General features: G+C 37.0%; 1 protein-coding gene across 1 annotated transcript in view; it reads left to right on the forward strand.

Moving 5' to 3' along the window:
• The window catches only part of rasa4 (RAS p21 protein activator 4), a 130,663-nt gene extending 113,812 nt beyond the window's left edge, over positions 1-16,851 (forward strand). Inside the window, exons 16-21 of the mRNA XM_028807134.2 lie at positions 5,811-5,983; positions 7,190-7,327; positions 8,027-8,162; positions 12,100-12,220; positions 12,319-12,380; positions 12,503-16,851. Coding sequence (XP_028662967.1) covers positions 5,811-5,983; positions 7,190-7,327; positions 8,027-8,162; positions 12,100-12,220; positions 12,319-12,380; positions 12,503-12,630 — 758 coding nt within the window. The 3' untranslated portion in view covers positions 12,631-16,851. The remainder of the gene's footprint in view (positions 1-5,810; positions 5,984-7,189; positions 7,328-8,026; positions 8,163-12,099; positions 12,221-12,318; positions 12,381-12,502) is intronic.
• The last annotated feature ends 515 nt before the right edge of the window (positions 16,852-17,366 follow it).

Raw genomic sequence — 17,366 nt, forward strand, 5'->3', positions numbered from 1 at the left:
ACAGACACTTATTATATCATGATTGGTTACATTGAGAAAGAAAATGGAAGCACAGGAATTGGGGTTTGGCATGTTTGACAGAGACAGTACTGCTGCAATAAATTATTCCATCCAGGGTTACACACATCCCAGCAAGCATCTTGCGGGAGGCAGGGACACTCCTTTTCGCTACTGCTGCACAACCGTGCCCCCACATGTTTAATACATGCTTTAATGCATTTCTTCATGAAAATGACATCAAGTATACATCTTAGTATTCTAAAATGTTCAGAGAACTGTAATATCATGATTACTGCCTGCGTGCTTCTGTTGGCATAAGAGAAAGCCCATTTAAGAAGCACATGGCAATTAATGACTGGGTCAGGGAACACATAGAATATGAAGCATGTAATGTGCTACTTTAGTTATGATGGAATTTGAGAAACTCTAGTAAATTAAACATTGATTGTAAGATGAAGTTTACAACATCCTACTTTAATGACAAAATAAACTATGAGATTAAAGTGGAAATTTCGAGTTTAAAGTCGACATTTTGACCTTAATCTCAAGATAGACATTTTTTTCTCCACTGTGTCCCTATTTTTATTCTTCTCTGAACTTTGAACTTTTGAGTGCCACTCCATCAATTTCCCTCTGATGCTCATACCACTGTCTAAGCCACCAAATTGTACATTTTCGATTGCCTCCATTTCACTGAGCAGGACCTCCAATTCACATTCAGTGAAATTCTTTTTTTATATGTCCTTTTACCATTGTCTTTTAACATTTATATTGATTTGCTTATTCAAATATGCAAAAGTTTGGAAGGAGTTGGGATATGGCTATAGGCACAAGCATGTGCATTAAAATTCACAGTGATTGGGATTTATAAAGGGAAAGTACATGGAAATTTGCTTACACACAGTTTTATGCATCTGAAATTTTTTGTGCGTATGCAGATTTCTGTTTTTGTACGTATGCCATGTTTTAGTGTGAATTCTATGTACGGCATTATACATGAGGCCACTGTGACCACGAACAAGTCTTTTTACCAGCCTGTGTTCCAAATAGGAAAACAAAAGAAATACAACCAATTGTATTTCAAATGGTGTGGCCTTGCATAAAGGCATTAACCATGTAAGTAATAATACACAGCCTTGGATGGGTTTTCATGTCCTTCCAGGCATACCTGGCATTGTAGGTGCAGTAAATGGAATGATCATGCCTATTCATAGTTCCAGCCGCTTAAATCCCATCTACACCTCTCGAAAGGGTTTCAGATGTCCAGGTGATATGCAACCGAGCATCTGAGACTTTTTGCAGACATTGTGGCCAAGTGGCCTGTGAGTACACATGATGCTTATATCTGGTTTAATTCTGGAGTGTGTCATAAGACAAAGAGATGGTGTGTTTGCTGGTGGCTGGTTACTGGGAGACGGTGGATATCCTCTTCATGATTACCTGGTAACTCCAGTGTTGAATCCTCAGACTGTGACTTAAGTAAAATACTACACACCATTGCACGTGTACTGTTGTAGAGCAGACTCTGGGCATGTGGAATATATGATTCCGTTACCTGTGCAAGTCCTTGGGGCTTATATGAGCCTTGGAAAATTACACTTCTTAATTTTTTGCCACCTCATTTATAAGTTGTTTTAGCTTCTCTTTTCTGAAGCATTGCTTCCTTTTCCTTTTTCTGTTCGCCATTGATGTTTTTGGGAAAGGAATTGGAAGCCACGTCACAATTTGAGCCCATTTATAGATTTTCAACTAATAGGTTAAATTGATTTTAACTGTTAGTCAAAAATGTAATTTATTTTGTGTTTTTTGCTTTTTTTGGTTGATATTTAATTACATGCTTGTTTGTTTTTTTATATTTGGATATATCTAACAATATAACATATATTTGACCATTGAAGTACATGGGATCAATGTTCGTGTTATCGACAGGTTGTGCTTTTCTGACATGGACAGTGGGGAGCAGCCAACAAAGAAGTACTTTCATCTCATTCTTTAACTGTCAGTTAACAAATAACTTTGGGAAACACTTGCAAAACTCAATCAGTTTTTATGTATGTCATTTATTAACTAGTTTGTTATTCACTAAGAGCGATTGTTTTCAGGAAACTCACCCTTTAACATTACATAATGTTTTTGACAAGTGCATCTTCTTAAGGTGCTTTATAATAATACATAATAAAGTTACTCATGGAACAGATAATTGCATACAATATATTTTCTGTGAGGGGCGGCACGGTGGCGCAGTGGTAGCGCTGCTGCTTCACAGTTAGGAGACCCGGGTTCGCTTCCCGGGTCCACCCTGCGTGGAGTTTGCATGTTCTCCCCGTGTCTGCGTGGGTTTCCTCAGTGCGCTCCGGTTTCCTCCCACAGTCCAAAGACATGCAGGTTAGGTGGATTGGTGATTCTAAATTGGCCCTAGTATGTGCTTGGTGTGTGGGTGTGTTTGTGTGTGTCCTGCGGTGGGTTGGCACCCTGCCCGGGATTGGTTCCCTGCCTTGTGCCCTGTGTTGGCTGGGATTGGCTCCAGCAGACCCCCGTGACCCTGTGTTCGGTTTCAGCGGGTTGGAAAATGGATGGATGGATATTTTCTGTGAAGAGGTAACTCATAGTTTCATCTGGTAGTATATGACTTTAATAATTTTCCTTTTATTTTGGATGTAGAGGACCTGCTTTATTTAAAGAGCTGCACAAATTCCAGTTAGATTTTAAATAGCTCACCTATGAAACTGTCAAAATGCAACTTTGATTTGTAGGATTGGTTAACACTTATAAACATCACTACAGAAAAAGTCTGGAAATTATATGAAGTATTTTACCTTGAAAATTGCTGTGAAAGTGATTTTGAGATTTTTGAGCCAGGAATTCACTGGTAAATCCTTGATATATCACGTGTACAGGTTACAGGTTAACTGCTTCTACCTGATGAAATCTCTTATTCTTGCAGTTTCATCTTCCTTTTTTCCCAAAAGCTCCTATAGAATGGTTATATTAGGGAGTTAGGTAACCAATATAACACTTGTAGCTTGCTAATCTTTTACAAATGGGTATTTGATGCCATAGTCACCTGGGGCCTCATGCATAACGCCGTGCGTAGAATTCACACTATAACATGGCATACGGACAAAAGCGGAAATGTCGTATGCACAAAAAAATACAGATGCATAAATCTGTGCGAACACCAACTTCCACATTCTTCCAGTACATAAATCCCGATCAGCATGAAAAGTAATGCATGTGCATGCATCTGCTGTCCCGCCCCAACTCCTCCCACAATTACGCCTCTTTAAATATGCAAATCAATATAAATAGCCCTTAAGCTCAGCCTTCTGTGAAAAGACAATGGCAAAAGCCTGAGGAAAAATAGAAGAATTTCAGCGAATACCAAGTGGAGGCAAGGAAAAACTTACTATTTGTTAGTTTAAACAGTGGTATAAACAACAAAAGGAAGTTAATCAAGTGACATAGAGTGTCGGAGAAACTCAAAAGCTCAAGTTCACAAAGTGGTGATATAAATAAAAAAGAAGCGGTCAGATATCAAAGTCGCCGTGAAAAGGCGAGTCGTAGCCCACCGTCTGAGTGTCATATAAAAGCTTATTAGGATATAGAGAAAAGAAAAAAAAATAGGGACACAGTGAGAGAAAAAAGCTCGAAATGCCAACTTTAATCTCGAAATTTCCACTTCAATCATGTACTTTATTTTGTCATTAAAGCAGAACATCATAAACTTCATCTTTAAATCGTTTAATTTACTAGTTTCTCAAATACCATCGTAGCTAAAGTAGCACATTAAATGCTTTGTTTTGTATGTGTTCTTCTATGTGCTCTATGTGTGTGAATCACTACGTGCTTCTTAAACGGGCTTTCTCTTCCTCCAACAGGTCACAGAATCCATTACATTCGTGATTTTACAGATCTCTGAATAATTTAAATACTGAGATGTATACTTGATATCATTTTCATGATGATAGGAATTAAAGCATGTTATTAAACATGGGAACACGGTGGCACAGTGATAGTGACGAGCAGGCACCTCTTCCACAGATTTTTCCTGCCTCCAGCAAGATGCTTGCTGCGCAGTGCGCGACCTTCGATGAAATAATTTATTGCAGCAGTACTGTCTCTTTCAAACGTACTAACCCCCAATTCCTGTCCTTCCTATTCTTTCTCCAAGTAACCAATCGCCACACAATCAGCTCTGTAATAGATGTTAAACCATCTGTAAGCTTAGAACACCGATTCTTCAAAACTTTCAAGGAACATTGAAATATCTCCGTAGTACATGTTTAATTATTCTATCCATCTATCTTTCCAGTGTTGCGCCAGCCCCAGAAAGAATACAGCGCAAGGCAGGAATAATCGGGGCACCAGCTCGTCACTAGCGCTGCGATACCGTGTTCTCACATGTTTAATTATTAACAATATAGATTAGTTAAATGACATTAACATTTTATCTGTATAATGTAATAAACATATTTTGCTGCATTTCATCTTAAAAATTATATCGTCATCATATGTAGATACACGCTTTATAAAGTGGCGCAGGTTGTGCAATATTATAACTGTATCACAAGTTTACAGTGAGGTAAGTACAAACAGTTCTACAAGGAGCACTTGATGGATTGATTGAGTGCATTTATAGTTCTTGGGATGAAACTGTTTCTGAACCGCAAGGTCCGTACAGGAAAGGCTCTGAAGCATTTCTCGGATGAGAGCAGTTCAAATAGCAAATGGCTGAGGCAGTGTGTGCTTGATTATGTGTACCAATAATTCTCTTTCCGATCAGCTGCTCCGAGTGGTTCAGTGAGAGTAATATGGAAAAAGATAATCCGCTGTGGCAACCCCTAACAGGAGCAGATGAAAGTAGACGAAGAAGGTACAGTGAGAGTAACAACGCTAAAGCAGCTATGGTATTTGGAATAGTTTGGCCAGTCCGTTGACCATTATATTGTTACAGGTTAATTATAATCAGATGCCTTAAACTAATGAACAATATGCGGTTAATTTCATTGTATATGATAAAGCCGCATCAGGGATGTGGATCTAAAAAGAAACTGAGCAGACAACGTGCGTATGCCAGGGTTTGAGCTACTGTGAAAATATGCGTGGCTTTACGCCAAATTTTAGTTTTATACATCACGATTTGAGCGTGGAAACGGGCTTACACAACATTTTTGTGCATACGCACCGTTTATACATGAGGCCCATGGATTTATTTGTGGAGTACACTTTGTTTTGCTACAGCTTGTGAAGGTCTTCATTATTGGTTTATCTCTAAAAGGAAAAGGGTAAAGGTTATTCACATTCTGAAGAAACACTCAGAGTTTCAGCTGTATAGCATATATCATTTTTTTTCCCCTTTTACACTGTCAATGCATTTAATGTAAACAGTCCAATTTCATACAAGTGCTATTTGCAGGGAGGGAAAATCTGATTTGGGGTATTGTCTATTAACACAGAGTAATAATTCAGTCTACTGTAGTTATTGTAACTGCATAACAGTAGGCCTGCTCATTATGTCTTGTAGGCTTATTGGTGAATATTTGGAGATTTTTTCTTCATAATAGAAAACAATATTAATTAACTAAGTAATTTCAACCAAACTAATGTATTTTTTTTGTGAAGCATGTATTTTGTTGTATTTATTTACACTAGCAAGTTTTGTTGACTGTTCAAAGTAAAGTCTGAAATATTGAAGTAGCAGTTAAATTGAAAATAAAAGTTTGCTTCTGATTTCCAAATTACAAATACAGCAACCACATCAAAATCACTGCACAAGAATCCAATAACACAACATTTGGCTTAACTTTCAGATCTTGACCTTCAAGACAAACTCAGTCTGCAGTCTTCATCAATAATTAAGGAAGGATATCTCTTCCTGCATAAGACCAGAGAGAAAGGGATGCTGATATCTTCACCTTTTAAAAAATACTATGTCACACTGCGCAGTGATACCTTGTCATATGCCAAGACATCCAGCTCTAAGGTATGATCATTGAGTGTTTTTTAAATATTTGCACCATTGAAGATCTCTTTGATGTTGTGAAGTAGGGAACAAATCATCTAGCCATAGTGAGCCACAGTGTGTACAGTTTTGGCTCTAATTTCACTTTTAATAAATTAATTAATGTTGCTCTCACCTCAACAGGTATTTGACCTGTTAAGGTGAGAAAACAATTAGAATAACACTGCCAGGTTTCTGAAACATTGACAAGAAGTGGGGTGTCACTCAAAAGCATTGAAAGATTTAAAAACTATAAGACTGTATAAGGCATGCTCCTGAATTGGTTGCAAAAGGAATATGAATAAAATTCAAATAGCTTGTGGTGCAACAACCTTAACAGGCTCAATTTCAAGCACAGAGAAGGAGCTAAGGATGAATTAGGTACTGTTTTGCCTACCTGGCCCTGTGTAGCCAGAAATGAGTATCTGCCTAAAAGAACTAACTTCTAAAAGGCATGAAATAGACATCATGTTGCAGAATGGAAAGACACAATAAGGTATATTTTATGTGCTGAGTGATTTTAACATGAGGTTAGCTGCTTTAACAGGAACTCTGAAATTAGGCTACCTCCTTAATATTTTTGTCTTGTCTTTTTTAATGTTTCCCAGTTCCTTAGTAGTGATTTCTCAAATGCTGCATACTTCCAAATATGTTCCCGGTTTTCATCCATTCTGCTTTAAGTACTTGATGTAATTTATATTTATTTTGTGATGTTTAGTTCCTTAACTAACTGGATCATTTTGATTTGCTTAAATATTCTTAATTATGTAGTCCTTCTCCCTTAGTGTTTTTTATTCCTTACATGTTGTTAGTTTTTTGGAAAGACCTGTTATTAAATTACAGTGGTGGGTTTAGCAAAACCAATAAGCTACAGTGATTATGTAACATAAGTATAAACAAATTACTAAAATGTTAACAGATGTTGATTACATCTTGCGTGAAGAAGGGGCCTGAGTTGCCTTTGAAAGCTTGCATATTGTAGTCTTTTTAGTTAGCCAATAAAAGGAGTCATTTTGCTTGACTTTTCACTACATTCATAATGGCTAACACAGTACAAAACCCTAGTACTAAAATGTTAACAGAAATTACTTTTAGGTGTATATTTAGTCCCAAATTAATTTGTCATTCAGCACTAGGCTTTGTGGATTAAAGCCATTCAACTACACCTTATGTTTGTTCGGCCCACAGAAGAGCTCATTCATTGTGTTGTCCAAAATCCGAGCCATAGAGAAGGTTGAAGAGAAAAGCTTCGGCAACTCCCATGTCATGCAGATCATTTCAAATGATGACAACGAGCAAAACGAAATCCTATACATGCAGTGTAAGGTAAATTAAATTTGGATCTCAGTTCACTAAGACTTTTGTTTGTGTTTGTTCAAACTTATTCAAGGGGTGGCACTGTGGCGCAGTGGTAGAGCTGCTGCCTCATAGTAAGGAGATCACGGTTTGCATCCCCGGTCCTCCCTGCGTAGAGTTTGGATGTTTTCCCTATGTCTCTGTAGGTTTCCTCTGGGTGCCCTGTCTAGGGTTTGCCCCTGCCTTGACCCTGTGCTAGCTGGGATAAGCTGCAGCACAACCCTGGTCTGGATTAAGCGGGTTAGAAAATGACATGAAAAATGTATTAAAGTATGAATGTAGTGTGCCTACCCTTTGAAAGCAATAACCAATAACACAGAATTATAAAATTCTGCCATGAACCCACACTGATTTTCATATGGCATTTCTACTTTTTAATAATTTAAGAAAATCCAGTAAAATGTTCTGTCTCTGCCATTGAAGTTATCCTAAACCAGATGCTCAACCTGCCCATGGTCCAGTTATAAATATTTATATAAAACATTCTGTTATATGTAAATGTGCTATTTTACATATAAAAGGTATTGTGTAATTTTTGCCATGAAAGATCCTAATTTCAAATGCCTAATAAACATACTGTTTCAGAAAATTGCACCTTCAGCAAACATACTATATGTATTTAATGTGATACCATTCATTTAACTCTTCCGTTCTCTTTCTTCCTGAAAGAGTGTAAATGAGTTCAACCAATGGTTGTCTGCTTTACGAAAGTCTTGTGTCCACAATAGCGAAATGATGAGCTCTTACCATCCTGGAGTCTTCAAGGGTGATAAGTGGAGCTGCTGCCACCAAAAGGAAAAAACAGGTACATCAAATATTTAAACTTACATTTACTGTACATTTATGTTAAATAACAGCAGAGAAATATTGAGAAAGTGGATTCTAAGTGCAATAAAACCTTTCTGTCAGCAATCCATGAGAGTTAAATACAGTATATGTCCAAAAAGACCATCTAAAAGACTGCCCAAGATGTCCATTTACAATGAAAGTCAAAGAACTTTCTTCCTTTGGCTTGTGTTAAAAAGGCTTGCAATCTGGCAGCAATGACACCATATTAGGATGCAGTGAACAGGAAAACTCTTGTTTTTAAAGTTTGTTTCTTTCATAGTGTACATATAAAGTAAGTGATTTCACTTGAAATGATCAGGGGGTGCCCTGTGCTAGGATTGTACTGGTGTTAGGATGTTGATTTAAGGATAATGCTGTTTTAGTGAGGATCTGTATGTTTGAGCTAGCAACTGATTATGTTTAAGATCAGCAAGTAAATGTTATTTATCTGTGCAATATACAACCTTGTTAAAATTTTGATAGTTGTGTTATATTTCGCTGTATTAATATGGAAAGCTAACTGTTAAGTTTCAGATCCATAGATTGATTTTCTAAATAACAAAGTGACATTATTTCTAAACTATTTTCAGAGTTCCTTAGATGCCACTGTCTCTGTAGTGATGAGGTTGACTTCTACAGTGATGCACTCAGAATGACGAGTTTCTTCACTGATTGTGGATACTCTTCTCATATTGTGGAAAGGGCTCTCAATCTAGCTGGGAGTAGATGGTGTAACATCCACTGTACGAGGGTCCCTGAATAATGAGACTCACTTACTGCTGGTCCTCCAATTCCACTTTAACAAAATTTCTCCCATAGGTCATCAAGCAATGTTCCCACACTGATCCTTCCAGAGGAGCATTTTTTCCTAACCCTCTCTTGATCTCCTTCTATCAATCACCTAAATAATCTCCTTCTGTTGACCACCAAATTTACACAAACTTCTTGTACACAGCTCACTTCACAAAGGAGAGCCACATTCGTCATCAGTCACTTTGAGCTGTAACAGGAGCCGCTGTGTCTTTTGCAAATATGTAACCAACAATACCATTGCATCTGGTCCCTCTAGTAAATTCAATATTAAGCAACAGGCCTCTTGTCAGTCTAAAAATACCATTTACTGCATTTCTTGTGGGAAGTGTCCTGCTGTTTACAGAGGTGAAACAGGGAGACACGGCTAGCTGACCATTCCAGGGAGCACTTTTGAGTTGTTAAGACAAAAGACCTTACAAAACCTATTGTAGAACACTTCACATCCCTTGATCATAGCCACACTGATCACTCTGTATGTGTTTTTGTCACAGGGTTTCAGAGAAAAAGAAGCTGAGCTCATTCACAGCCTAGGATCACATATTTTTCCAAGTCACAATGACCAACTAACCTTTTAATCTCTCCCTTCATCTTTTCTAATGGCAACTTTTTCTCACCTACTCTTACCTTTTTTCTGCCCTGGCTTTGTTCCATCCTTCCCCTCCTATATATGTTACCTGCTTTTTCCTTTTGAGTTGCATACCTGATGAAGGCTATATATGCCGAAATGTAGTGTCTTTAACTTTCTTTCCTTTTCAGTGTGGACATTTTCCTAAAACAGAATATGATTCTTTATTACCAGTTCCAATTAAGTGGTAAAAAATAAACTGGTTGACCTGAAAAATTTTTCATGTCTCCTTGTCTCTGACTAGATAATAATAATTCATTACATTTATATAGCACTTTTCTCAGTACTCAAAGTGCTATCCACACAGGGAGGAACTGGGAGGTGAACCCACAATCTTCCACAGTCTCCTTACTGCAAAGCAGAAGCATTACCACTGCACCACCTGTGAGATACTGGCAATGTCCCTGACTCAGCAGTACATATTTATGAAGGCTATCCACAAAGTAATACTCTTTTTATAACATGTAGGTTTACAGTACTTTGCCTGTTCAGTCTGCAATGCTTACAGAGTTACTCATCTCTCATCCTCAAGATGCACGAAGATGTAATAGCTAGAAATAACTGCCTACCAATTTTTCATTTCTTTATCATTTTTTTGTATTATTGCACTAGTGAGGTTGTATCTTGTGTGCAGTTCTCCTCACCATTAGTGATGTGCAAAGTCCACAAAGTTTGCTTCACCATGAGTTCAGTGTAATCACAGAAATATTCAGGAACTTCACAAAATGCTTTGAATTCAATGGGATTATAATGGTAAAGTGGTCTTTTAAGTAACTGTGAGGGTTAAGGAAGCATCTGCCAACTATGCTGGACCAATTATTGTTGCAAAAATTTGATCTGTGCTGCACCGCCATGTTTTAAACAACAAAAAAGAAACATATACTACAAACAATGTTCAACAAATGGCCAGAAACTAGCAATAACTAAATAAAATACAGATAATTGTGCTCACAGAGTTCAAATCTTGGGGCAGACATTAACCATGCCATGAAACTGCAGCGTGGGAATGGCTTGTTCCAAGTTGCGACTCTGGATGCAGATGCTTTGTACTTTTTATAACATCAAGAAGAAAGAAACACCTTGTAAATAGTAATACCTGTAAATCTTTTGTCATTATTTAATGGGGTCTCTTTTTGACACGAGAAGGAGGAGGGAAATGATCCGTTAAGGCTTGTTTTGAAATTGTAGCTCACAGGAATCAGTGTTATATATAATGAGTATAGTTGTTGGCAGTACTCATTATACAGGTAATGTCATCATGGTCAGCTAATGCAGTGTTTCTCAACCTTTATGGTGTTGCCTTTTTTAATTGATTGACGAACCTATACCAGTGAATGCAAACCATTCCCTTTTTGAAACAATTCACGAACCAATGATGGCAACCCGTGACCCACAGGCAGCAGCCAATCCAGTGGTTGAGAAACACTGATCTAATATATTGCAAGTTAAAAAAAACACACACACATGTGGGGTGGAAATACAACTGGAGTACTGATCAGGTTGTGGTGGCAACGATCTTACAATACGCTTGTGTAAAAGTTACGTGCATGGCTGCTACAGCTCTTAGATGCAACACCAGCCGTGCAAAGCATCATGGGGCGCTGGGAAAAAAATGTTCTCCAAAGCCAGCCCAAGATGTTTATCTAGGAAAATAATTGGTGAACTAGTCCACAAGTGAACATAGCATATTCACAGCAAAAAGCTTTGACAAATTTCACCAATCAACACTAATCTCTGTACTACAAAAAACACAACAGTTCTAGAAGCTGTGCAGAGGAGAGCAAACAAAAACACCCCTTTTCTAAAGGGCATGTGCTACTCCGATAGGCTCAAGAAAGTAAACTACTTTAGTGTTCAGAAGAGAAAGACAAATATTAAGAAAATCTACATCTTCAAATTCTTTCATTTAAGTAGTGAACTATGTACTCAAAAGCACATGTTGAGGCAAATTTAAGGGAGAATCCAGGAAGTACTTTTTCACAACCAAGATTTTGTGAATCTGAATAAACTACTGAGTAATAAGGTTATAGCATATATTTTAAAAAATATTATGATGAGATATTGGGACTACCGAGATATTAACAATTCAAACAAAATACATGAACTATAACTTTTTTATATTTGCAGAATAATAACAATAGACTCATAGACTTGGGCATCTCTGTTTTGCTTTTTGTTGTGCCAAACCACAATCACTTCAGTTAATTCAAAAACAATACAAAATGGAACAAGAGTCCCCAGGATTCAAGTGTCATGGTCTGCTACTTGTTATTGAACAACTGCTTTTGCTATTTTATTTCAGTGTAGCTTAATGTGAATCAATATATCAATTAATTCAATGTTTACTCTGTATTTCAGTTAGTGTGCAAATTTTAATGTCTGGCCTGTAGAGGTTACTTTGTGCAAATGATATATGTTTGTGCCTTTGTGTCAGCTTTGAAAACTAAGCCCTTCATTTTTTGTTTTTATGCCTTAGCATCTGGTTGTGATAAAACCCAACATGGAGTTACACTTCAAGAATGGAATGATCCCCTGGACCCAGATCTGGAATCTCAATTGATTTTTATGCATTTGTTTAGAGTAAAGGAGGCAATGAGGTATGGATGTGTTCTTTGAGTATACCATTCATAGGCAGCACCTTCATACATTACCTCATGTGAGACAGTTGAAAAATTACAAATGTGCTGTTTTTTAGGGAAAAGTATCATGAAATGACGACAGAAAAGGACAAAAGAAACTACATCGGTCATGCTGAAGGTACATTATTTTGTGAAAGTGACTCTGTTCTAAATGAAGATTTACACTGCTCTTGCAAGTCTCTGTGCAGATTTACTTTTCAATGGTTAAGTGGTTATGTTTGTTCTTTCTGCATCTCATAGACTCCCAGAAGAATGCAGTTGTCTCCCAGCTTTTCCATGTCCTCCAGGACCTGCAAGATGCTCATGAAGATGTGAAGCGCTCAGAGAAACAGAAAAACAAAAACTTCCTTCAGGACCTGCAGACATAAAAACTGGATCCATTTTTACCGTATATTAAGTCTGCTTGCTCCTCACTGATTAAACAGGACTATAGAAGAACTGTTTTGTATTTCAACAATCATTATTTTAAACTTTTTATGACTTTTATAAAGGTGGTGTCTGACATGAAAAGTACCAGCCTTTCATATTTCAACTCATAACCTCATATGAAGAATGTATGCTTACTTTGATTTGTTTTTGTTATTAATATTTTTATACTATAACAAGTTTTATCAAAACTGTAATGTGGTCAGTAATGCATTTCAACTAACATCTGAAAGGAAAACTTAATGTACTTTGGGTTACACCGTTTGATTCCAAGAAGCAATCAGAACATGTTGTACCAGGAACTAATACACTGAAAATGAATCATAAACAAATAGTGTGGACTGAAATGTCTCCAAGATTATTTAATAAACATCACTATAGGATTATTCAAACAGTTAACAAAATAATTTTTAGCATGCAAACAACAGTTGAAAAATTTTTAATTTATGAAAGTCCAAAGTGCATGTGCCAAATTTTCTGAGCTTCCAAGCAGCTGTTTGGCTGGTGTTGATATCAACTTTAAAACCAAACCTAAATATCTCACAGCCGAATAGTTGGAATTCATCCAAAACATAATTAAGATATTAATATTTAACAATTGCTTCATTCTTCCTGGAGTTGCAGTGTCCACAAAATTTTACACACAGACGCACAAACACAAATCTTTCCAAAAATGCTCAAACGTCACTCCAAGGATGTGGAAACAGGTTTTTCTGTTGAAAACACAAAGTCAGTTTTCTCAGCGGAAACAAACCTGCCTCCATATATGAAATATGGAGAAACTCAATAAGGCTTCATGACTGCAAAACTGGCTAACACAAAAGGGAAGAATCGCTGATCTGGGATCTCTTTAAATTGGAAGTATTTAGACACACACTTTTCATAATCCTAATCTTAAATGATGTAAACAAGAATAGTGGTATCCTGAACAACAGGAAATCACTTCCACATCCTTGTGTTGTTTGTAAATTTTCATGAATCCATTTTTCTAATTGTAGTATTCACAGGTCATGAGGCAGGAAAAACCCCCGGAAAGGTGGTCATTCCTTCATAGGGCACACTGGTGCAATAGCAGCACAGCTTGCAGTAGTTGCTATTCAAATAATGAATGGCCTTGGGTAATGACTGACTGACTGTTTCCGAGAAGAAAGAAACCTTCTGTCCATCCCTGCCAGGCCACAAGTCCAGCTGCACCTTCCAGTTGCCAGGCTGGGATTATCCCCTGTATTGGCCTTCCATCCAGGCACAGGGAATGAGATTCACCATCATCGGGACACCCATCCATCCATTACAATACCTTGTATATTCTTTAACATTGCCTCACAGGCACCTTAAGTGGCTCACTCAGTGTCACACAGTGGCAGGAAGTGAACCACTGACCTTGTTGTTTAAAGTTCATTCAAGTTCCTTACATTTGGATCTTTACACTGTTGACCAACATTAGCTTCAAATGAAATTGTGGCAAAGTTGCAGTAAATTATAAAAGCAGGCAGCCTCAGAGCTTCGTCAAAGTATCAGCTTTTAATAACAAGTAATTGACATTTAGAAAAGAAGTCACACGCAGTCTTTCATTATAATGTTTTCATAAAGTTTGCCCTGCTGTTCACAGTAAATAAGGCATTTTATTCAAACACTAGCAAATTTCGTAAAACAATGGGCATCAGTTACAGTGCTGTTGATTAATCAGCTGTAACAGAAGTACTGTGTAACTAACTTAAGTGTGTTTCTGTGTACAATAGTGGTATTTTTTTTTTTTTTTTACCAGGGGCTAAGCCTATTGGCAGGCAATGTGGTGTGGTGATTATGGCTTAGGACTTTAAATCCTGACACTTCGTAACAATGAGCAAGTCACCTACATGTGAAAAATAAAACAAATGTAACCAGTTGTATCTTAAATGTTATAAGCTGCCTCAGATAAAGACTTTTGTCATACACTGAGTAATAATACTATTAGGTCATTGGAACTGCTTACTCTTGCTCGTGCTATATACATTTGCCTGTGTGTAATACATTACTGCATTGGGTCAGTTCCTGCTTTTCCTAATAACTTGGCCTTTGTTGATGGTCAATGCGAAACACAATTTTACAGGAAATTGTATTCTTTTGAATTGAAATTGGTAGTCAGTAAGAATAATGTGAAATGTGAGCATATACAGTATATTATCATTATTAGATATGTCTTTATGTAACATTTTCTTTAATATTTATCAGCACATCTCAATCTATACCTGCCTTCTACAAGACTCTTCCCATAATAAATGTTCATTGAATGTTCAGCCCTGCTAATTCAGCCTGCTGATGTGCCCAAACCATTTCACATGTCTACTTCTAATCACATCAACTGTTGTACCAATTCTCTTTATTTTTTATTAGTCTGTCTTGCCATCTGATTCCAATCATCCATATGTAATATTTCTTCTGAAATGTGCTGGTCTTGTACTTGTCTTCTACCGTCATTGTCCGTAGTTCCAAAATACACTCAGTTCTAAAATTCTCTTTTTTTGTGCTAATAATTGTATTACAATTTTTCTAAATTGTTTTCAATTTTGAATTGGCATCTGTAGCCTTTGAGAGCAATCCTAGATATTATTTCTATCGAAACAACTGATATCAAAAGTACATTTATGTATATGCAAGGTATTTAAAACTGTCAACATAGTTCGATTTTTTTTTCCACTCAACACTATCTCTAGCTCATTATCCCTTTTTTCTTTACAAAACACTTCTTTTGGTTGATGGTCATTCCACACTTCTTGCTGGTTTTTGTAACAAGTCCAACAAGTTTTTGTAGTTTTTCTGCTTTTCTATTAATTAAATCAGTATTGTTTATGAATTTTATGTTGCTGTGAACCATGGCACATATTTCACTTTCTTCATTATCAATCTCTATCAATTCACTCAGGGCCTGAGTCATAATTCTTTTGAAGCAGAATAAAACAGAAGTTAGTGATAGAATGCAAGTTAGTCAGCTCTTCTCCTACTAATACTGCTGATTCTATTGGTTGTTGGCCAATGTTTATTGGCATTTGGTAAGATTTCAGAATTTTCCACTGTATTATCATGAAATTTGTGAGGCCTACCACGTACGTTAATAGGTTGGCCTACACTTTACGATTTAACACACACACAGTTACACACACATACACATTGAGATCCTGTCCAGATAAAGTCTCAGGTGATGTCAGTTGCCATTCACCCCACAATATTCCATGAGTACATATAAGAGTTATGCCAAATGCCCATTACTCTTAGTACTCTACATAGCACTAACAGACATACAGGTGTCCTCGGGACACATATTAGAAAGCTCAGTACTCTCTTGGGTAACTCATATGCCACTAACCAACCAAACAATGTCTTACTACTAACACACTTGTTCTAAGTATCGAGGAGCGACCTCTCAGCCTTGATAAACCTGTGAGCAAGAAAGCATCAGCCTTCCTACACAAAAGTAGGTGCCCTAATATTTACTTCAGTCACTCAAGTGATAAAGACAAAGTATAGAAATGTAAAAGCAACGTGGTATTTAATAAAGTGTAATTATACCAATAGAAGAAAAGTATAATAAAAAATAAAATAAATAGCAAAGGTCTGGATATAGTCTTAGTAAAGCTTACTGAAAATGAGCATTGTCATTGGTGGATGCTGTCCTGGGCTACGTTTTTGATTTAGCGATCATAGTTACTCATGTGTTATATTCTCTGCTGTCTCGATAAAATGGCCATTCATGTCTTGATCTCTCACGTCACTTCCTATGTCGTTGCTGCCTTCTGTTGTCATCCTCTGGTCCTTTATATCAAAATTTCATGTGGGACTTCATGACATTGCACACATTTGATTGGTTGGCTGTCCTTATGACTCTGCTCAAAGTCTTTGATCATTTTACAAACCTGCGTACTGCTTTCCCTTCCCAGACTAAAAGCTAATTAAAACTTAATGGTACATACTTATTTTCTGTTCACAGGTTATAAATTACTTTTGCATTACAGAAAGAATGTATGAGAGAGAAATACTTTCAATTTGAACTGCCATTATAGTTTAATTTCATACTGGTTCATTTGAGCAAAAACGAAAAATTAATATAAGCAGTCTGCAGTTTCAAAACTTGAGGAATTTCCACTCCAGGACCTCCACATACACTCATGGCTGATGCTGTCAAATGATTTTGTTAAATCAATAAAATAGTAAAGTTTAGTAGTAAAGTTTCTCGTCATGTTTTTCAGCTAACCCTTTGAAGTGAATTTTCAATCTCCCATCTCTGAGACCAGCTTGTTCCTCACTAATGACATTTGTATTAATGTATTTATTTGGTTTTGCATACTAAAAAATAAACGAATAAAATGTATCTTAGATGTGGGCACCAATTGCACATTCTCACAAATGGGTCACTTGAGGCCAGAGAAGCAGCTCCCACAATGCCATAAGTGCCCCTGGACAGGACAGAACTTCATAGCTGGGCACACTCACACCAGGCCAAGCAGTTGCTACTCACACAAAGAATGCAGTTGACACTGGTGGGGGCTGTTTACAACTGCTGGTTGACAAAGCTTATTTCATTCTTTTTCACTTTAAAACCCCAAATGCACCATGTTAAGGCCTCAGGCAATAATCCATACTTCTAAACTTCTGAATTTCTCCTTACAACTAGCTCAGTTAGATAAGCCCTTTTAGGAGTTAC

The sequence above is a fragment of the Erpetoichthys calabaricus genome, chromosome 8 (assembly GCF_900747795.2).
Source record: "Erpetoichthys calabaricus chromosome 8, fErpCal1.3, whole genome shotgun sequence".
Taxonomy (NCBI): Eukaryota; Metazoa; Chordata; class Cladistia; order Polypteriformes; family Polypteridae; genus Erpetoichthys; species Erpetoichthys calabaricus.